General features: G+C 43.7%; 2 protein-coding genes across 6 annotated transcripts in view; both read left to right on the forward strand.

Moving 5' to 3' along the window:
• zfyve28 (zinc finger, FYVE domain containing 28) overlaps positions 1-15,508 on the forward strand; it is a 32,090-nt gene extending 16,582 nt beyond the window's left edge. The window contains exons 2-14 of one of the 3 annotated variants that reach the window (XM_029000571.1): positions 2,975-3,115; positions 7,577-7,714; positions 8,328-8,530; positions 9,292-9,381; positions 9,590-9,679; positions 9,777-9,878; positions 10,961-12,442; positions 12,602-12,694; positions 12,955-13,118; positions 13,207-13,323; positions 13,808-13,912; positions 14,759-14,862; positions 15,083-15,508. In XM_029000571.1, coding sequence (XP_028856404.1) covers positions 2,975-3,115; positions 7,577-7,714; positions 8,328-8,530; positions 9,292-9,381; positions 9,590-9,679; positions 9,777-9,878; positions 10,961-12,442; positions 12,602-12,694; positions 12,955-13,118; positions 13,207-13,323; positions 13,808-13,912; positions 14,759-14,862; positions 15,083-15,214 — 2,961 coding nt within the window. In that variant the 3' untranslated portion in view covers positions 15,215-15,508. The remainder of the gene's footprint in view (positions 1-2,974; positions 3,116-7,576; positions 7,715-8,327; positions 8,531-9,291; positions 9,382-9,589; positions 9,680-9,776; positions 9,879-10,960; positions 12,443-12,601; positions 12,695-12,954; positions 13,119-13,206; positions 13,324-13,807; positions 13,913-14,758; positions 14,863-15,082) is intronic. The other 2 variants (XM_029000580.1, XM_029000590.1) reach the window with 2 other exon arrangements.
• A 2,896-nt stretch (positions 15,509-18,404) lies between these two features.
• fgfrl1a (fibroblast growth factor receptor like 1a) overlaps positions 18,405-22,263 on the forward strand; it is a 34,302-nt gene continuing 30,443 nt past the window's right edge. The window contains exons 1-2 of one of the 3 annotated variants that reach the window (XM_028980619.1): positions 18,405-18,608; positions 18,872-18,965. In XM_028980619.1, coding sequence (XP_028836452.1) covers positions 18,902-18,965 — 64 coding nt within the window. In that variant the 5' untranslated portion in view covers positions 18,405-18,608; positions 18,872-18,901. Of the gene's footprint in view, positions 18,727-18,871; positions 18,966-22,263 lie in introns of all 3 variants that reach the window. The other 2 variants (XM_028980610.1, XM_028980628.1) reach the window with 2 other exon arrangements.

A 22,263-nucleotide genomic window follows, 5' to 3' on the forward strand; every position in this document is an offset into this window, starting at 1 on the left:
CTTTGGACACATTGGTAGATTCTCACTGAAAGCATCAAAACTGTGAATGAACACATGTGAAGTTATGTACTTAACAAAAAAGGTGAAATAACTGAAAACATGTTTTATATTCTAGTTTCTTAAAAATATCCTCCCTTTGCTCTGATTACTGCTTTGCACACTCTTTGCATTCTTTTAATGAGCTTCAAGAGGTCGTCCCTGAAATGGTTTTCCAACAGTCTTGAAGGAGTTCCCAGAGGTTTTTAGCACTTGTTGGCCCCTTTGCCTTCACTCTGTGGTCCAGCTCACCCCAAACCATCTCGATTGGGTTCAGGTCCGGTGACTGTGGAGGCCAGGTCTCCACTTTTTGTTAAGTACCTGCTGGATTTGGTTGTTACTATATACATTTGAACTCAGACATCTAAAGGCAGAAATATGCTTTCTGTGAGCTACATGCATATCCGTACACAGTTGCGTTGTTAATGTTTGTGGTGATATACCTGAGCCCGTACAGTCATGTTTTTCTCTCTGTACAGTTTTTTAGATTGACACAAATACTGTTTTTCACAAAGTTTGCTGCTTCCCTTTTTATTATGGCAGTTTGCATATACTCTAGAATGTTATGAAGAGTGATCAGATGAATTGCAAAGTCCCTCTTTGCCATGAAAATGAACTTAATCCCAAAAAACAGCTCCACTGCATTTCAGCCCTGACACAAAAGGACCTGCTGAGATCATTTCAGCGAGTGTTGGTGAGCACAAGGCTGAAGATCATTCTGTCAGCAGAACGGATGCTTTAAAAGGAGGGTGATGCTTGAAATCATTGTTCATTGGGTGATGCTTGAAATCATTGTTCTTCCTCATGGTTACCTGCAACGCATAAAAAGGGCTTCACGGGCAAGGATATTGCTGCTACTAAGATTGCATCCACATCAACCATTTATCTGATCATCAGAGAGAGGTTCAAGTGTTGTGAAGAAGGCTTCAGGGTCCCAAGAAAGTCAATTCATGTGTGGGGCTGCTTTTCATCCAAGGGAGTGGGGGGCTCACTCACAATTTTGCCCAAGAACACAGCCATGAATAAAGAATGGTACCAAGTTGTTCCAACAGCCATTGGGATCGGAGACCCCGTGAAGAGGGAGTTTTCAGTCTCATTTCATTTGCAGATCTGAGACAGCATGCAGGAGTGTAGCTAGCTAGTAGTGTATTTGTGTAGTGTATATAAACGTGAGGTAATTGTCAATAAAAGTCTTATAAAATGCTTGTAATTGTACTTCAATACACCAAAGGAACAACTGACAAAAAGATCTAAAAACAATGAAGCAGCAAACTTCGTGAAAACCAGTATTTGTGTTTGGCCACGACTGTACTCTGCGTCGTAATCTGTAGTGTGTATTCCTTACCACCAGGGGTCAGTGTCAAGGCCGCAAACCGAATGAATGAATAGCTGTATCTTAAAATTGTCATCAGATCTCGCAACACTGCCCCTATAAAACTACGGGGGTATTGCATCTGTACTCTTTTTTTGAGTACGTCCACAACAATACAGACCGCAGCTGTACGTACATTTATACATAGTTAACAGCAAGTATATTCGGCAGTGATTTTGGAATGAGGTTGGACTAGGCATCTTCACTTGCACCAGAGGACATAGGATGATGTCAATTCTGTGCTCCACTTCCTCTTGTTTTTCCATTAGCCCTCAACGTGCTGTTAACGTATTTATTGATTTATTTCCGTGTCCTTTATCTGTTTATTTTTCTTGCGATGTCCACCTTTCATTTTTCTTTTTCTCTCCTTTCATCTCCTTCATGCCCAAGTTAGCAGCTGCCTCTCTTATCACCCTCTGTTTGCTGCTTCTCCTTCTCGTCTGTCATTTACTGTGTCAGTAGCTGGGCTCCACAGCTCCGGTCTCGCTGTTCCCAAGTGGTTTATATATAGAGATTGTGCTGTACATGACCTTGTTCAGAAAGGAGAGACGTGTGAAATGTTTAAGACGCTCTGAGTGGAGCTCTGCAGCCTTGCCATGACCTGATCACACTGTGTGTGTGCATTATTGGCATTATTGGCCCATAACTGTATTTAGACTAGGAAAGTATATAATGAAGAAATGTCACATGCATTCTAACTGTCTTTTTCTTAGTAATGCAAAGTTGAGAACATACTTTTAACAACATGTCCTAGGACTCTGACTGCGTATAAAAAAAATAAAATAAAAAAAACAGAACACATCACCTCTTATTGTTCCATCATCACAGCAGTTAACCCAGAACACCAATACCCAGACCCAGAAAATTGCTTGCGCTGTCTGTGTTTCACAGCTGTGCAGCCCTCCTTCAAAAAAATTAAATAAATACAGCAGTGGATTTATAGAACAAAGCATGAAAGCCCTCTAATATATTCAATAAATTTTTTTAATCTGTGCAGGGTTTTGCATGGTATTCCTGCATATGATTGCATCACACAGAGTCCCATACATGTATATGTACTCTGTGTGCCTTTTGCGCGTGATCTGACACACGAAACAAACATCATTAGCGTTTTCTACCATGACGCAGACAGTTCCCAGTAAATTAGACTCACCGTCCTCAGTGTGGCTCATCGCTTGAACTGCAGTCGTCTTCTCCTCCTGTGGTCCTCCATCAGAATGGGACTTCAGCAGACACCTGCTGTGCATTTTCCTTTCAAGAGAAAAGCTATTAAAATAGGATGATGATAAGAGCATTTATTATTCTCCCCATTACCTTCTACCGACAGTTATTTACTTGTTTCCTGCTGAGATTTTTTTTTCTTGTGCCACTGTGAATACAAATTCCATTGACACGTGCATGTACAACAAATTTTGAAAAAATTATTCTTTAAGTGTAGATACTACATGTTTTTTGCAAATATTGCTGAAAAAGGTGTGTTGCCAGTTCTGCTCCTACATTGTGCTGCTTTGACGTCGTGTTTTCTCACATTTCTGCCTGTTTTTCACACTCCTTGCTTTTCTGCAGAGGACAGACTCTCACCTCCTGGCCCAGTTTTACTATGCAGATGAGGAGCTGAATCAGGTGGCCACAGAGCTGGACAGCCTGGATGGCAGGAAGGACCCCCAGAGGTGTACCCTGCTGGTCAACCAATTCCGCTCCTGCCAGGTAATTGTTCTCAGTTCAATACAATATCTGTAACTGTGGTTGCAAAATACGCTTATCAGTTACCTTCTTAAAAAAAAAAAAAAACTAAGCTTCAATGACAAGAAGATCAAAAGCCTATTAAAAGGGAAAAAATGCCTCAGGCACAGTGTCTGAATTATGTGAAGTACATTTATATGATTTTTTTTTTCACCCCACAGTGTGTATCTTGTGTGTGCACCACCATGGCCTGTCCAAGCTTGACCATTCAGGTCACGGTTAATACCAGTAAATGCTGACCAATTCAGAGCGATCATGTTCTTTGAAAAAGCAATTTGAGAAGAACACCATTGTGGAAGAATGACTGGCTACCCTGGTGGTTTAAAAAGCAAATTAGAGAGAGTCTTCTGAGTCTCTGCCCTAGGCAGCCCTAACATTCCTGTTAAAATGTTTCAGGGCTGAAATGTTTTCCAGAGCAGCAAAATTAAACCTGATCAAGAACAAGCATATTGTTGTGCTTTTTTGGTTTTGGTTTTAGTTCTTTCCTGTCTGGTGCATTGGAACAGTTGGTACTGCAGTGTACAACATGGATGCCGTTGAGTGTTTGTCAAATGAAAATGTGGCACTTAAAGTGGACTTAAACCATCTACATCTTTTGGTGAGTTGCCAGGTTTGGGAGATGTCAGCCAGATCTGGCAACCACTGTCCCCATCTTTCTAGTTTAATATCAAGAAAATAATTCCTACTGTTGACAGCCAGCCATGCTAATTATGTTGCGTAACCAGGTCATGATTTCTGGGAGGGGACATTTGCTTTTGAAATTTTAAGGCCCTTTGAGCATCATGAAACAAATACCCTGTACACATTTACAGCTGTGCACTGTTATGGAAATATGTATCTCTAATAATCTTAATCATAATAATTAAAGAAGACATGGACAATATGGATCATCCTGCTCTATACAATTTAGATTTCCTCAGCAGTAGCTTCTAGCCACACTGCTTACATTTCCATGCATCTCTGATGGCCGCAAGTGTTTTATGGATAATGTCTAAACTGTATAGTTCCACAAGGTGAGGTCGAGCACCATAGTCATTACAGTCTTGATTTCAGTAATGCACTTCATTGTGGGGAGTATCGGTTTAAAAATATCCTTTAATATCAGGGCACTCATGCTTTAGGGAAGCACGTGACTATAACCGTCTCACCTTGATCATCTGTAACTTGTCACCATAGTAACCAGGTAAAGTGGGTTGACTGGCCAGTGAATAGATTCACAGATTAATGTTACAAATTGAGTTGAAATGGACTGACCTATAGAGGCAGTGAACCAGATTTTGCAGTGTTATAATTAGCAGTCCTAGATGATGGAGGTCGTTAGACCTAATGGGTTTAAAATGCCCTCATGCTCATGAAAGAAGACAAGACTAGAAAACGGGGATCGAAAATAAAAAAATCCTTATGCTTCAGTCAATGGGTACTTAGTGGGTTAGTAATCAACTGAAGATGTTAAGGGTTATTTTGTGAAGTGCTGCCTGAAGACGACTCTTATTCATGCCGAGAAAGAAATATTCTATCAATGGCCATTTAAAGCACCACATTGTCTCGCTCAAGTTCTCTCTCGTCACCTCCCGTCTGTTTCCTCTCCGCTTCTCCATCGCCTCTCTTAGTTTAAGAAAATTGAGAGAAACGTATTTATTATAACAGGTTCACAGCTCTGTCTACATATGCCACCCTTTTTTCAGTCTCCTCATTCTCCTCCTGCCTCTTTTGCTGGTCCATTTTCGTCCCACTGTAGTCATTTTCAATTTTCAGTCAATGAGATTGGAATGCTAATTATGCTACCAAACCCTTTGGTTCGAGCAATAACACAAAGGGGAAAAACAATTATAGAGTGAAGTCATCCACCCAGAATAGGATTGCCGGTAATGTGCTCTACATCATAATCATATAGTGCGAGTGCGGCTTGCACCCACTGTATCCCAAAGCTGCTTGAAAAGAACATCTATTAAGTTGAGCTAAGTTAACTGGTGCAGTCCATCTCTTTGTTTAGGATTTTCATCTTAGTTACTGTTTTTTTTTTTTTTTTGGTGGCTTAGCAGTATGTAGTATATGTAGCACTGCCTACAGAAGATCATAGACTTTTTTTTTTTTGCTTTTATATCGGTTTATATTGGTATATTAGTGGTCCACGAGTACTTAATCTGAAGTGAAAAATGAAAAATAATATTTGTCATTTTTATATCCATCACCGAGCTACTGCAAGGTTAGGGGAACTCGTATTACTGTCAAATAATCACAAAGTGAAATTTTCACTTTAACAGCTTATTTGGCCTCGCAGTGACTAGTTTGGATTTTATTGTTATAAGGAGAGCAAAGTCTTAAGACACATCATCTTTAACGCAGTTTTAACTGATTAGATTTTTTCCCTTAAAGTCTCAGCTAATGCCATGTTCATAGTTGGAATGCTGCAGTTCCCTAATCGTTTTTTTATGAACTTTAGCATACGCTCTGCTGACCAGGCACTTTTGAATGAAAATCTGTGCTGTGCAGCTGTGTCCTCCAAGTGTTTGAATTCAGGTTGAGTGCTGGTGATGAAATGCTTCTCTTTATCAAAATGTAGCCTACTTCCATTTTAAGTGGATCATTGCGAGCGAGAGGCTTTCAATTTTTCTGCTTGCTTTTCGCACCATGGCTCTTTTTCCGGATAATGGGGAAAACATTATGTTGTTGTGGAGCTGCAGACAATGTTGCCATGTCCAGCTGATGCTTCCAGCCCAGAAAAAATCTTCCAGAATAAAATATTTGCCATTTCATTACCATGGCTGCTTTTTAACATCACTGTAACATAACACTGGGTCATTGTGCTTTTTTTTTTTACTGTTATATTACCTTTGTGTATGTATAGTCTTGTGGTATGTTTCAAATTCAACCAAATAAGGTAGGCACATATTTTGCCTACCTTATGGCAAACTAATCTCAACTCTTGCCAAGATATTTTTTACCTGCACAGTAGTTCACCCAATCTGGCAACACTTTGTCATAGAATTAGTTTTTTTTTTTTTTTTCCCGTCCCCTTTGTTTCTGTTGGGTGGCTGGTATCTATTGTAGCTTTGTTAATGCAAACCCATCTGCCTAATACTATCAAGACAAGATGTCAGCAGCACATCCATTTCCAAATCCATAAACTGTTAGGTGGTGCCTCCACGGTCTGCACTTCTATTCCAGTACAATTGTGCAATCAGATTGAGATCTTGGGAATTTAGAGGCCAAGTCAACACTTCAAGCTCTTAATTCATTTTGTCAGTGTGGCATCTCGGTGTAATATCTGCCTAAAATAAAACAGGATTTATTCAGAACAAGCCACTTTCGTCCATGGCCCATGTTTATTGTATGTAAATAAAGCCTCTAAATTATAGCCATTTTGACACCATCTTTCTCTCTTCAGCTTTATGTGCTCTGGTAGCTCTTCACTCCCCTTCACTCTGCGTGTGCGTCACTGAGCCATTGACACTCATGACCTTGCTGTTGGTGAAGGTCCTCCTTTCCTTGTACAACTTTTGATAGATAATAGTGATGTGTTCAGAAGTGAACTGGACTGACTGTTCATTGCCTAGATGCATCTGTAGCCATGTATTCACTTTGGGTTTAATGTTTTGAGTGTTTCGTATAATATTGTATTACTGTATAAAAGTGCAACCTTAACTAATTGCCATACTTTGTTCAAATTGCCATGTTTTCATTGCATTGCTGAAAATGATTTCCTAATTACTGGCATGCCCTGTAGCATCTACATTTGATAGTCTAGTAGAGAAACGTCTGTCTGGCAGAAATGATCCATGACTGGCAACGTGGAAAGAATCACTGGCCGCCAGCCAGGCAGTTTGCAATGCAACAGCTTGAATGGTGGCAAGGCATCTCACAGCTGAAAGACAGAGAGGACCAGCAGCGAGTTCAGCTCATCACTGAATACCTTACGTGATGGTCACCCCTATGATGAGATATTTTTGACAACTCTATTATAGTTGTGATCGTTCTACAGCAAATGCTATTAGCCCACTACTAATCCAGAAACATGATTCATCATCAGAAGAACAAAATCTAAAAATCAGTCCTTGACCTTTACAATATATTTTGCCAGTCTTAGCTTGTGGGGGTGGGATTATAATCATTGGATTCAGTCACCTTTTCTAGGCCAGTTTCCAGTAAATAAATGTGTATTCAGTGAGTACTAAACTGAACACCATTGTTCTCAACATTCATTAAATCTCTCTTTCTCTGATTAAATGTGTCCTGGGAAAATTCTCAGAACTGATTCATGGTGTTATTATTCATGGTTTAATAAATTTCAGTGTCCTAAACCGCCCTAAATAAATAAGTATTGTGCTAACAGTCATTTGACAATACAGTTATTAATAATGCCGTCATTTTTGTGCTAATGAAAAATTACTTATTGATTAAACTAGGTTTGTTATCTTTTAACAGGATAACGTGCTGAACATCATTAATCAGATCATGGATGAGTGTATCCCTGGTGACCGGGCAAACAGAGACTTCTGTGTAAAGTTCCCCGAGGAGATTCGCCACGACAACTTGGCGGGCCAACTGTGGTTCGGGGCCGAGGTAGGTATGGTGCAGTGCCACACTGCTCTCGCCGTCACCGTGGAGGCTCCCTGGAGAGGCTGCTTGTTTAATGCTCATTGCTTAATGAAACATTGTGAAAGGACCAGGCTCAGTGATGCTCTTTTTAAAAACGGATAATTGGCTATGAATCTGTGAAGTCACGTAAGCATGAGAATTGCAAAGTGAAACCAAGAAAGTCTCCCCAAGAAAGTTATTTTTTGTTCTTCATTGTGTCTTCTGCATACCTCTTGATGTGATGGTACTGTGGAGTTCCACCATAGAGCAATCTGTTCTGTTCTTTTTTTAAAGTACATTGTGTGAGGTATTTTTAGATAAGAATAGCTTGGATGGTAGAAGCCTGGATTCTTTGCCTACAGTCTGTCTCCCTCTTGTGGTCTAATGGGTTGTAATGCAGGAGTCCCAGGTTTGTAGTTCAGACGTAGTTGATAGCATGAAGTTAATGTTCCTCGCTGACATATTTTTATAGACTCCTGGTTAAGTACATAAATATAATACTGAACAACACACACACACATAAATATGTATACATACACATACATACACACATACGCGTAATTTTGATACCATGTGTATTTTTGTCCCTGTTGTGCAGTGCTTGGCTGCCGGCTCCATTATTATGAACCGGGAGATTGAGAGCATGGCCATGCGACCACTGGCCAAGGATCTTACCCGCAGCCTGGAGGAGGTGCGGAACATCACCCGTGACCAAGCGCTCCGTGACATCAACTTCTACACAGAGCGCATGAAAGACGCCCTCCGCCACTTTGACAGCCTCTTTGCTGAATTTGAGCTCAGGTGGGCTTAGGTTTAGGATTTACGCAGTTATAGTTATGCAAAAATTATTATTATTATTTTCAGGATGCATCCCGAGGATGTTTTTGACACGGTTTCATTAAAAACCTGGAAAAGTCATGGAATTTGAAAAGAAAAATCTCAAGGCCTTGAAAGGTTTTGGAATACTAAATAAACATATCAAGTTCTGGAAAAGTAATTTAAATGTGATTGACACATGAATGTATAACGAAGTTCATAGTTCCTGTGAGACCGCGTGAGAAACCTTTTTCAACGTTTACAACTACAACGTTTAAAACTAATGCAGGTCTGTAGAATCTTTGCTGGCTTTACATAGTGAACCACTTCTTTTGGTACTGCATCTGTTGCTTCCATATTCTAGAACTTTCTCAGCCGCATGTCTCCTGTTATAAGTCATGTTAATTACAGCTGATCAATGCCCGAACCTGATTGGGGCCCATTTTACTCGGGCTTTGACTTGTGCAATCTTAAGCTTTTTAGGGTTGTCATAAGTTCAGTTTAACAATATTATGGTACTTTTTTTTTTTTTTTCATTCGCACAGAATTTTCTGAGAATGTACGGTCATGAAAATGTGCCTTAGAGTAAATGAAAATCATGGAAATTATTTTCTAAATATGTGTAGGAACTGGTTTGACCTTACATTAGCAAACAAGCCCCACGCTTATATATCTGTCCTTGACACCAGTTTGACAGTAGTGTCCCTGAAGTTATTTTTTTCCCTCTCTCTCTCTCTCTCTCTTAGTTATGTGTCAGCCATGGTGCCTGTGAAGACGCCAAAGGAGTACTATGTCCAGCAGGAGGTGATTGTGCTCTTCTGTGAAACAGTGGAAAGGTGAGTGGAGCTGAGGATTTAGGCATCAGGAAGCCAGTGTGCTGAAGCCATTGAAATAGTTCCAACTCTGATCCAGCGGTTGGTGTTGTTGCTAAGCAACATCATTCACTCATTGTAGGCAGACCAATATTAGAGCTGATTCAGTCAGAATACTGATAGGATTCCTCTCATACATTTATGTGTTAAAAATGTGTATTTGTTTTTGCAGGGCACTGAAACTGGGATATCTTACACAAGACATGATTGATGACTATGAACCTGCTCTTATGTTTACAATCCCCAGGCTGGCCATTGTGTGGTATGTCATTGCATGTCATAATTTTCCTGGTTTCTCTTTGACCCTTTTTGATGAGTTCCTCATCATCTTTATTCTGACCGGGATTTTGTCTCTTCAGTGGCCTGGTTGTCTATTCTGAAGGACCTCTGAACCTGGAACGTAAACCAGAGGACATGTCTGAGCTCTTCCGGCCTTTTCGCACTTTACTAAAGAAGATCAGGTACTGCACTGTTGAATTAAGCCTTGTTAGTCTGACTTACCCAGACAATATAACACTGATAATAAGGGCAAGACTGAACAATGTGGTATTAAAATACTGCAATTGAGTGAATAGGACATCAGGTTTATTGGTATAAGATTATTAATAATACATTAAAATTCATAGTGTTGGACATGTATTGACTATTTACTAACTCACCCTGTCTCATTACATCACTTTACATCTCAAGAGCTGATAGTTACTGTATTATCAAGTTTGTTCTTAGTCATGTCTTACAAAATGATCTGAGATGTTATAGGTTATGTTAAACATTCACTTGCCCAGTTATTGTGAGGATAGACTGTCAGTCACTAGTCTGGCTGGTTGATTGCTCCGCTCTGCACATGTGGCTTCCAGCACATATCAGAACAATATTCTGTTGAGTTTATTAGGAGACAGGGAGAATTAGTGTATTTCCTTGTTTCTTACAATACATGTGGATGCCCCAGCTTTTTGATAATATAGATATTCATCCCCCTGTACTCCATTCGAGTATAAATTCAATTGCAATATCTTGACCTTTTAAGGGTCATTGGTTATTTGCTGGAAAGCATCACTGAATTGCAACTGTGAAGTGTAGCTAATTGAACTTTTTTTTTTTTTTTTAAATAAAATCTGAAAAAAATACACTGAAAGCTCTGATAATTACTAATGACTTTCTTCATTGAGCCGAATGAACCAGTCATTATCTCCTGGAGCCAAGGTTGTCCCTCAGTAATGGATTTCACTAGGTTGTATATAAATTGTTCATATTGTGAGGTGTAAAGATCTAGCCAAAGGGCAGCAAGGTTTTAATGCCTCTCAGAAGACGCAGCTCTGTACTTCTAGCGGTTTTTAATTCAGTCATTTCAAGTAAGGGGTGACTCAAATTGTATAATGCTAGAATTTTAACGTTGACACAGGAAATGTGCAGCGGCAGGAATCAAAAAGGATCTTGGGGTAGCTGGGTGGGTGCAGTTGGGGCGCGCCCAGGTTGTGCAGGGTTACACACGGGTGTGAATTTAGCATTTTTAGCATCAGACTTTATCGCCGTTTTGTTCTAGGGATCTGCTCCAGACACTAACAGAGGAGGAACTACAGACTCTGGAACGCAGCCTCTGTGTCTCTCAGGATGGGGAGTTCCCACAAGGTCAGGACCACTCATCAGTCGGGGAGCCCAGCCAGCCCTCCTCAAGCACAACAGAGAACCAGGAGGTAGAGGAGGAAAAGAGTATTATAGTGGAGAAGCGACAAGACAAGGAGGAGGAGTCCCTGGACGTGGCTCTTGGCACCTCCCACTCTAAAGAGAATGGTGTCTGGGAGGAGGAGCAGGAGGAGACAACTCTGTGTGATGAAGATGGCGAAGCCGACTTGGCCTGCTCCATGCAGTACGATGAAGAGGAGATCGAGCAGCTCAACATGATGGTTCATCAGGTGGGTGACCAGATGTCCACCCTGCTTTCCCCACCCAGCCAGGGTCACTCCCCAGCCCGCCGGCCTATTAACAGGCATGGCGTCTCCAGTGGGCCTTCCAGCACCGAGGCCTCGCCCCGCCGGACACCCGGCCACTACCAGGAGGAGGAGGAGGATCGTGTCTTCTTCATGGAGGACTTGGAGGTGGGGGTAGCAGGGGGTGACATAGTGACGAGTGTAGACGAGCTACGGGTGGGACACGCACCGCTTCTGATGTCCACATCCAGTCAAATTCCAGGCCCAGTCACTACGGATTTGGCCTCCAGTGGTTGGCTGAGAGCCTGTCAATCAGAAGAGTTGGCTAATGGTACCAGCCGGCAGCCCAAAAGGACACAGCGCTCTACCTCCCTCGATCCAGCTGTCACTTCCTTGAGCAACGGCTGGGAGGCGGTGCCTGGGGAGGAAGTGGCAGTGGGTGGCGGAGCTGGGGTGGTGGAGGCAGCGGAGGTCATCGCCCATCGGACTGGTGGCATGAAGCTCTCGGCCACGGTTATCTTCAACCCTCACTCCCCCAGCCTATCAGACCTGGCCATGGTCCTGCCCCGCCCATCGGAGGTGGCAGAGCCATGCAACATGGGGGGCGGAGCCCTGGTGGCCACGCACTGCCTGCTCAACTCCTGTGTGTGCTGCGCAGGTGGCTGCGACGACACTGCGGTTCGTGATGACTCTGGCGTGGATAGTGCCACTGCCATGGCGACGCTGGGCTTGTCGTTCGGGGCAGAAAAGCAGAAGGTGGCGCTGGCCGTCGCTCGCTCGCTGGCAGGGGAGGCACGGAACAGTCTGGTGGGGATGGGAGACTCCGGCAATGTTTCCTCCGCTGTTCACCTGACGCCCCCTTCGCCACGCCAAACCAGGGAGGGTCCCGCCTTGAAAGAAGGTGTCGAAAATGCGGAGGAAGGACCCGGCTCCCCACAGTGCCCCTGCTGCGAGACGTGCCACGCCCTGGGATCGGGGACGTCCGAAGGCTGCAGCCACCAGGGCAGGAATAGCCGGAGGCCACAGGGCAGCACACAGGACATACAAACACGTGGCGAGAGAGATCCCACCAAAGAGGGCATCAAAAAGACCTCCAGGTGTGTGTGTGGCATACGTTTTTGAAGGTTTTTTTTTTTTTTTTTTCCCCTTACTTTTTAGCATGCAAATGTATTTCATGTTTATCCTTTTCAGTTATGAATCATGTGTTCAGATGCTTGTTTTTAGTCCCATTTATGTTTTTTACTTTACGTCCTCAGTTTGCGGGGCTCGCCTCTCAGTTCTGTTTCCAGCAGTGACTGTGAGAGTGTGTCTGTCACCACATGTAGTCTTTCCAGTGCATACACTCCCAGGTAAACTGTGTGTGTTTGTGTGTTTGCCGTTGCTCTTTTGTACAATTTAGAATCAGCAGTTTAAAAAAAAAAAATCTGTGAAAGTGAGCCTCGATATGAATTGTTAGTAGAAAGTGACGATCGCTTTTAAAAAGCCAAATAAAAATGGTCACGTTTCAGCTCATAACTGTCATAGAGATACAAAGAGTGTGTGTCACTCGGGGCATAAATTCTATTCAGAACATTCAGACCTTCAGATTCAGTAATGGTTTCCTCTTCAGCCCCGTCAGCAGTCTGACTGCCAGTTCAGGGACATCAGAGGATCTGGACCACCAGGAGATCCAGCTGGCCCTGCAGGCCGCGAAGGCCGCCGCCCGCAACAAGATCCGCTCCCGCTTCCACAGCAGCAGCGACCTCATCCACCGCCTCTTCGTCTGCATATCAGGCACGCCGCCGTCAACAGCGGTACTTGTACTGTGCGTGCGCCCTACCGCATGCGTTCTCACCTGCGCTCCTGTGTCCTTCGTGCTCAGGGGTGGCTGACCAACTGCAGACCAACTATGCCAGCGACCTGCGCAGCATTCTCAAAACACTCTTCGAGGTCATGGCAACCAAATCGGAGCAGGGCGACATTGACAAGCAAAAGAAAGGTACAAATCCGTTCGTTCATTTGTGGATGGGAACTTTTAACTGAAATTCTTCATTTTAATCAATGAATTCATAAATAGTGAATGTGTACATTTAACATTTGGATTTACGTGTATACATTTGAAAATTGCATGTACTTTGGTTTCATAGATTCACAAAAAAGACAAAACTCATACAGTTATTTGACGTACAGACTATTTACAGAACTGCAGCACTCAGGCCCTGTCCATCTTGTCTTTGACAGCGGGCCCTAATGCGCTTGCTCGTTTTTGTTATATATATTTTCCCCCTGCTGTCTTTTCCAGCGCTCCCATATGAATGAACTTTTATGAATTATGCGCGATGAGGTGCTGCACTGCGTAGGCCTGATTGCTGCACTCTTCTTTCATTGAAGCCTACTGTGATCTTCACAGCTTGACGTGCTGTCCTCTTCATCAGAACAATTCCCAGTGGGCATCTGTAAGGCATGGTTCTATTGTTCTCCAGCAGGGCCAGGGCTCCGCAGTGCGGTGTTGGAGGACTGTGCCCTTTGTCAGGAGACCATATCATCTGGGGAGCTTGCAGCCAAAGCTCGGGACGGCCAGTTTGAAGGTCAGCATCCACCTGTTCCTTGAGCTCTGAGTTCTGTCTTTCTCGCATGTGAGGTGAGAAACCCTCATGAGAGAAGAATGACCCGTAGTAACCCCCCTAGCAATAAATAAGATTTTCTCTGCCATTAAGTTATTATGATAGTAAACTGAGTTGGACTGGACACAAAATCTCTTGCAAGGGACCACAGTGTTTATGGATGGACTGTAGGAATTCCCAGTATCTACATCATGAGTGAGAGGAAGAGACCAAAGACCGTGCTAGAGGAAACTGAGAACAGAAAAAGAAAAAGCGAGAGAGCAGGCAGTATTAAATGAAGGGTTTACACTGACTTTGCTTTACCTGCAATTAGCACGAGCCCTTAGCAGCTTACTAGTATTTTCTAGAACCTTCCTAGTAGCTTTCCGTTGCAGCCAATTTTTCCTGTTTTTCCGGATACCCTATCCCGTTTCTTACGTTTCCCACTTGTTTGTGGGCCATCCCCCCAAATTATCAAGAATTTAATAATAGTCACATACGGGTTTATGCTTTGAATATAGCAATACAGCCAATTTTTCCGCTCAGCCTGGCAACTTGTGTGCAGCAGGGATATGAAAATTTAAGCAAAGGATTTAAGCAAAACATGTTTTAATAATGTGGTCTATGAGCAATGTATACATGTATAAAAGCCCATGAGGGATGCTCAAAAGTGTGACTTGTATTTACAACAAAAAATCTTGCATAGTTTAATACATATACTAACCGTAGTATATAGCGGTAAGCCAGTAAGTGTGTTTCCAAATAGAAGGGGGGCCCTGCCATGTGGTTATCACTATTGATGAATTCCTGCTGTTCTCTATCTCCTGTCAGATCCTCCTGAATGGGTTCCTGATGAGGCCTGCAGCTCATGTGTCGCCTGTAAGGCTCCGTTCACAGTCATTCGCAGGAAACATCACTGCAGGAGCTGTGGGAAGGTATGGCTGGTTCTCCTCAGGGAGCAGGACATGTGGCAAGAGCCTCATTTCTGCTCGTTCTTCCTCTTTTCTTCATGGATCTCATTAAAACTAGATAACATGAAAGTGCTTTTATTGTGGATGCTTTTGATTTTGAATGTAATTTCTACAGCATGTGTGGAGGATGGCATTTTGGTAACTTTGCTGTTAAAGTGTGTGTGTTTTGTTTCTTTCATGTTAGATCTTCTGTTCACGCTGCTCATCCCACTCCGCTCCGTTGCCGAGGTACGGTCAGATGAAACCAGTGAGAGTGTGTACTCACTGCTACATGTTCCACGTCACTCCTTTTTACAGCGACCGGACGGGTATCTGACACTAACACACACTCACAGTCATTCAGAGATTCACTGAAAACATACACGTGCAATACTGTCTACAAAAAAAAGAAAAACTGTGAACTTATCAAGTAAACTTTACTAGTATATGAGCCCCATCTGCTCCTGCAACAAAAAGACTGGTGGAGAACGGACACCTGTAAGCTGACACGGCGATTCTTGATAAGCTGCTACCAGATATGGAGCCAAAGGATCTGGCTTTCTTCTCTTAAGAAACAGCAAGCAAACAAATGTGTGACACTGCAAGATTAAAAAAAAAAAAAAAAAAAAAACGCACTGGCAATATCTTCTTTTTTTCTTTTTTTGTTCTGTTGTTTGTTTTTGGGATATCTCAAGTTCACTTCCTGAAACTTGGTTAAAAGACCAAGGCCTTCCCCTCCCACCCCCACCCCCCACAAACCCGGCTTCCACAGGGCTCAATACACATTACGTGAATGTAATACAATGGGTGTAATTACAATAATATACATAATCTGCACCACAGGTCAAGCTTTTGTGCTCTTATTAGCAGTTTGATATAATGTTTTTTTTTTTTTGTTCATTTTGCTACTTCCAGAAAAAAAAAAGTAGTGAATTATGACACATGGGACTGATTATTAAAAATGTTTTATATGGATGAGAGGTTATTATTGTTATTTTTTTTTTGCTATGACTATGAATGTGCAATGTGTGTTTTGAATTCTTGTTTAAATGTACATTTGTGTACAGATGAATCGAGAGATTGGATGGGGTCTTCTTGTGTTTCTTCCCCATTGCTTATGCTGTGCCACTTCATACAGATACCAACAGCGACTCTTTCAAACCCCCTACCTCACCCAAGTGCTTCCCCTCATGCTCTGTCATGCAACTGCTACCCGAGCGGCCTGTTTTCAAATTGCACAAACCACACATCCTTCCTCCATCTTCTGGTCCCACCTCAGATCCCAGCAGGCTGGCCTCTCCTCAGCATGTTCCGCACCAGCCTTTGGTTTATTCACGACTCTCTGTCCATACCTTTCGCTGCAGCTTTTCTGAATCCTCTTCATATCTGTCTTTAATAGTTAAGACTAGGGCAGAAAAATTGAATGTGCATTAACTTGCCTTTTCTGGCATTTTTTCATTTGTGAACAACACTGTCAGAACAGGCAGATGAAAATATGTCTGCTTCATTTAAACTTTCTGCCTGTTGTTACCATTTCTGACTATTAATGCACATGGGACTTCAAGCTGCTCCGATGATCAGGCAGTGCATCTTCAAGTTCCTTCTTCTTTCTCCATGCCTGGTGAGGTCCACATCCAATGAGCAACATCTTCCAGTCGCCACAGTTTGCTTTCTTCCGTATCGTATACTGAGAATGTATCTGGGCTGTCAAGTGAGGACACGAGCAGAGACATATTGGCATATTCCAAAGTCTTAATGCTAAGCTAGTCTGACCTAGTGTACTGATCTTGTTCTTTTGACCTTCAGCAAACTCTCAGGCCTAAAATGAATATCACTGCAGTTTTATTTTTATTAAGTACAATGAAAATGACTTTGAGGAGATATTAATATTTTCTTTTATAAAGAGCAAAAAAAAAAAACGAGCATAACGTATGTAAATGTATAAAATGTTATTACTACTTTTCTGTATTGAGAGGAATCACAAGTTAATGATAACCGTATACACTATTTATTCAAAGCTTGGTAATATTTTGTAAATTTGGTTTCGACACAGTGAGGTAAGAATTTGAAAATTCAAAAATGATTTAGTTTTTATGTCCTGTAAATACAAACAAAAAATAAATAAATAAAAACCTGTTTTCCTCTTTTGGGGTTTCTTGTCTCTTGTGTAAATGTCATGGCAGTTTGTTAACAATGCAGTACATTTATAATAGTCTCCAAGCGCTGCACATCAACATTCCTCTCCAACGTCAGCCTTGCTTCTGCTCCTCCCACATCATCATAATGTCATCTGGGGTCAGCAGATGAATGATCATCTCTGTGCGGCAGAATATTGACTACTAAGTGTATCTTTAAGGCACCCGATAAAGTGGAAAAGGTGAGCATGTTTACAGTCCACCTGCCTGGTAACACTGAGGGTTCATGGACCATCTGGAGATGTTGCCACTGTGACATCTAACAAATGTGCTAAATCATTTCAACATTGTGATATTCCACATTTAATACCAATTACCGCCAGACCGATTATGCAGGGAATACATTTTCTCAGTGCAATTACATCCACTGAGACTGTAAGCCAGAGGTGACAACATTAAACTTGTGAAGTGATGCCATCATGGCATGAGGTGGGATACACCTGTTGGAAAATCTCATCTCCAAAACTCCAAGTCTTATGGGCACATACAACCATGCATGGGTTCATGGGGACTGCTCTGGATCATGTACGTTTGCTTGTAATGAACAAAAAATGACCTGCATGTAAAGGAATTCAGTAGATGATTAACTATGGATTTTTAAAATTACAATTTAAAAGTATATTCATCTTAGGTTATACTGAGAACTAGATATAATATATGGTAATTGCACAGCTTCCTGTCTAAAGTTATAGGAATATCATCAAGCACCAAAATTTTGGTTCATAGAACGCACTTTATTAAACAAACAAATCAACCACCAAACTCCTCCAGAAGTTTTTGTGCGCCACACCAGCCACGCTGTCGAGTTCCTGAGCTCGCCGCAAGGGGGCGGATTCGGCGCGTCTGATTGGTCGGCTGATCAACTGGCGCCGATCACTTAACGGGGCCCGCGTTATCACGCGCAGCTTCGCGGTGCAGCACGGACGGACACGCCCTTCACGCGGCGCACGGACGTCCTACTCTAATAAAGCAGAGGCTTTTACCAAATACTGCCGCTCCACTCTGTAGATCATTTTTGACAAAAAGACATTTGCATGAAGGCTAAAGGGAAGCAACAGCGACAGAAACCCACAACATGCGCGAGTGCGCAATAAAAAGCTCCACGTCTCATTACGCGACGTGGCCTTGCGAACGAGTGTTAAAATCAGAGTAACTCTTATTTTGAAAGGTCGGTCCGCGGCGGCCGGAGCGCGGCGAGTTCTGCGGTGGGCTGGACCGGCGTCTCTCTCTCTCTCTCTCTCTCTCTCTCTCTCTCTCGCCCTCTCCCCTCTCTCTCTCCATTACCGCGCCGAGCGGCTCGAGCTCCTCCTCGTCCCCACGCAAGCAGCCCCGACTCCCGCCGCACACCGGGGCGACCGGAGTAGTAATATTAATAAACGTCCTGCGTCGGCCGCGCGCGCCGGACTGTTGCCATGTGACGGCGGAGGAGAGCGGCGCACCGCCCCCCAGCAGAAGCGCGGAGGCTCCGTCTCGGAATGGGAGGCTCGTTACGCGGCTGACGCTGCCCAGCAGTCCCGGTAGGAGCTAGAATGAAACGTACGGTCACGTTCATCTCCGGATAGGTGCCTTCCGGTCACAAATTGAGCGAATATTACGTTTTGGGGGCGTAAAAGGACGCAGACGTTACTTCTGCGTCCATTATTCCTGAGCCCAGGTTGGGACTAATTTGTTCAGAGTATATATATATATATTTAAATACAAGTGTCAATTAGTTGATGAGAGGTGCTAAATGTTATCAAAAATTCTTTGCAATTATTATTATTATTATTTTTATTATTATTATTTTTTTTTTTTTGTAGAGCTGAAATCTTAAGCGCTTTCCTTTGGGAATGAAGGTCCTTCTCGGGTCCCTGTTTGTGTTAACAGCCTTTCTGTTGGCAGATGCTGCCAGGGGTGAGTCCATTTTCTTTTCTTTGCTCCGTTTGCTTCTTATTCTTTTTTTTTTTCCTTTTCTTTTTTTTTTTATTTTATTTTGTGGCCGTCCAGTGTTCCTTAATTTGCTTTATGTCAGGCTAATATGTCAGGCTAACAGACAGTGAGTAAAGGTAAACTTTTTTTCTTTTCTTTTATTATTATTGTAAAGGCCAGTTGGCCCCAAACCTTTTACCACTCAAACAGCAGAAGTCAAAAAGAGGGGGGGAAAGACAAATAAGCACTAAAACAACATGAGAGGGAGAGGCGAGAGAAAGACTGCACCCACGGGTGCCCCCCTCCTGAGGCTGTTTGTGGTCTTTGCAGTGATGGCTCTGTGTTTGTCCACTCAGTGCAGGTTAGCTAAACAAACACGTCCATTTGGCTTCCCGCGGTGAAAAGCACACAGTCGGCAGGGCCGCCCCAGCCTCCGAGATTTACGCCGCTCTGGAAGTCTGCCTTTTCGGCTCAGTGTGTGTGTGTGTGTGTGTAAGGGAGAGGACGTGTGTTTAAGAAAGGTGAAAGGTCGAGTTTTGCTTGAAATTCCTATTCTGAGGGCAAGGTAACAAATCTCGTGCCATTCACGTTCCAGCCGCTTCTGCAGAACAGCTCAGTTTTTTACATTTTTAATTGCTGGTGTGACTGAGATTTTTCCTAACACACCCAACAAGAAGCAAAGCAGCACAAAATTGATATTTCTCAGGGTCATTCATAGAGAAGCGTGGTGCAGTGTTTTCAGACATTTTCTCAGTTAATATGATTATGCTAAAAACGTGAGAAACAAAGGAATATGACATGGTTTCTGATGCAGGTGCGAACGATAATGTTCATTTCCAGCAACCCCTGACTCGTGTGTTTGACCGACTGGCCTATCAATGATCAAATTTTATTGTTGCGTTTCCTAATTCTGTACTTCTGTACTCCTGCCCTAGTTTTGAGAAACTATTTGTGAAACCTCTTTGATCATCAGACTCCTCGGTACTCAGCCAGATGACAATTTGAATAGTTTATGGCTCCGATGTCCAATTTGGGTTATGAATGCATGCCTACCTTCAAGAAAGCAATTCTTTGACGTTTTTAATTCCATTTACTCAGCACCCCCTTTTTTGGAAGAACGGACGCTTCACCTCGGCCAGCATTGTAGGTGCAGCGTAACCAGGAAAACATTTCTGATCAATTAAAACAAAGGCAAACGAAACAAAGGCCGAGAGGCAGCGGTGAAAAGAGGAAAAACTAGGTCATGCTCCTGACTGCACGGCCATAGGAGGTGGGGTCTGAGCGTGTGAGCAGATCGCATCTGTGTGTCTTGGACAATGCAGCATTCACCATCGCTCAGGACAGTCCACCGTCTCCGGCGCGCAGCTAAACCCTAAACAAACGCCAGGCGGAGGCCCGAATGGAGCCAAACTGGCAATTACACTGGTTTGCAGATTTCCCGTCCGCATGAGAACTTCGGGAAAGCGGGGCAGGTCTGGACATCCCAGTTGCGGGACGGCTTTGTAAAAAAGGGGAGGAAGCAGGAGCTCGGCCTAGTGACTGCGTCTGTCGGGGGTGTCCTTGCCCCACCCCCTAATTTTTCTCTCGTAGTAAAATGACTGAAAAGCTCAAGGACTAGGCGACTTGTTCCACGTTACGTACGGCTGAACTTTAATGTGGCTACAGATGAGTTTGGAGCAGGTTTGTTTCCCAGCGGAAGGAAAGAGGCCTGACAGGAAGACAGGCTAAACGATAAGTCAATAATGCGGCCGTGTGACCTCCGCGCAGCCCCACCGCGAGCCGGGCCGCGGCAGGGGCGCTGAATGGAGCCCATTGATGGCGGCGCGGGCGTCTCCAGCCGCCCGTCCGTGTCGGCGTTGGGAGGGTGAGGTCATGGCCGGCAGCTGTCCGGCGCAGTTGTATCTGGCAGCTTTGGAGCTGGCCGTTGACACGTAGCTGCGTTAACCACATTTTCCTCACTTCTGCAGAGGTTCTTAACCTCTTTGTATTATCGAGAATGGAAGCGGTTTTCAGAAGCACGTGCACGTGAATTTTTTTTTTTTTTTTTTAAATACTTTTTATACATGTTTCAGTTTTATCATAATAACTGGATTAGTAAAAAACTAGAATAGCAAGGGTGGTCTGTTGTATATTTTATGGGTTACATGGAACACCTAATTTGAATTGAATTGTAATTAAAACCATTTTCTCAAAACAAAACAAATGAATAAAATAAAGAATTTGATTAAACGGGAAGAAAGGAGGAGAATTTGTTACCAGATGCAGTAGAGGAGTTGGTCGTCTTCTTTCGGGAAGGAAACCTCGGATGTAGCGGTGTTACAGGCGTTTGGCCTGCTGGTCAAATGGACATATTCTCTTTGGATTAGTAACGGTCCGCTCTTCTCAGCCGGCGTGGAGGGAGACATGGAGACCGGGCAACTGCGCATTCCTTTAGAAGAGTGGTTTTTTTTATTTTATTTTTGAAAGCCGGGTGGGTTTCGCTTCACTGTCAGCGCTGCATGCTCAGTGACACCCCCCCCCCCCCCCCCCCCCCCCCCCCCCCCCCCCCCCCCCCCCCCCTTTATCAGCAGCAGAGCGCATGCAAGCGGCCGCAAGTGGATCCTCATAAAGCCTCTAATGAGCGCGGCTTTCAGCGGGACCGCCGCAGACTCACCGTTCTGTAGGGTGTTTGCACAAGTCCCCAGCCACCACCCCCCCCCCTCCTTCTGCAAGCCACCACTGCGGCCCCATAAACAGCTGCCTACTGATGTGTGCCAGCTCTCGCTGTGACAAAAGCAGCAAATGGGCCGGAGCCCTGACTCCGCCCATCCCGCAGGACTGCGATTACCTGCAAGTCCCTCATTGTGGAGTTTATTAATAAGGCTGGCGGCGCCGCTGTGCTGTTTTTGGCTCTCTTACAGGAGCGGGACTGCGGCTTTTACAGTGGACCTGAAAATGGAAGTGGCTGGATTTTATGATAATGTCGTGGTCAGGGGGGTGTTTAAGATAAATATAGCAGCTGCCCGCACAGTCTTGCTAACGCGCCTGGACCGCTTCACCCAGAAGCCACATATGACAGGACCGTGGACCGGACCCCCTGCCCGAGCTGGGCTCGGCTTTAAGACGGTTTGACACGTGTAACTTCATCTGTTGCATAAGAGCTCGCCGACATGCACAGGCCAACCAGGGGTCACGCTGCACAATACGATGAAATGTGACGTTCATCTTTTTAAACCGTAGGGTCGGCTTGGTGGGAATATTAAACAAATATTCGCCTGTCTGAACCGTGAAGGGCGCCATGTGA

The sequence above is a fragment of the Denticeps clupeoides genome, chromosome 1 (assembly GCF_900700375.1).
Source record: "Denticeps clupeoides chromosome 1, fDenClu1.1, whole genome shotgun sequence".
Taxonomy (NCBI): domain Eukaryota; kingdom Metazoa; phylum Chordata; class Actinopteri; order Clupeiformes; family Denticipitidae; genus Denticeps; species Denticeps clupeoides.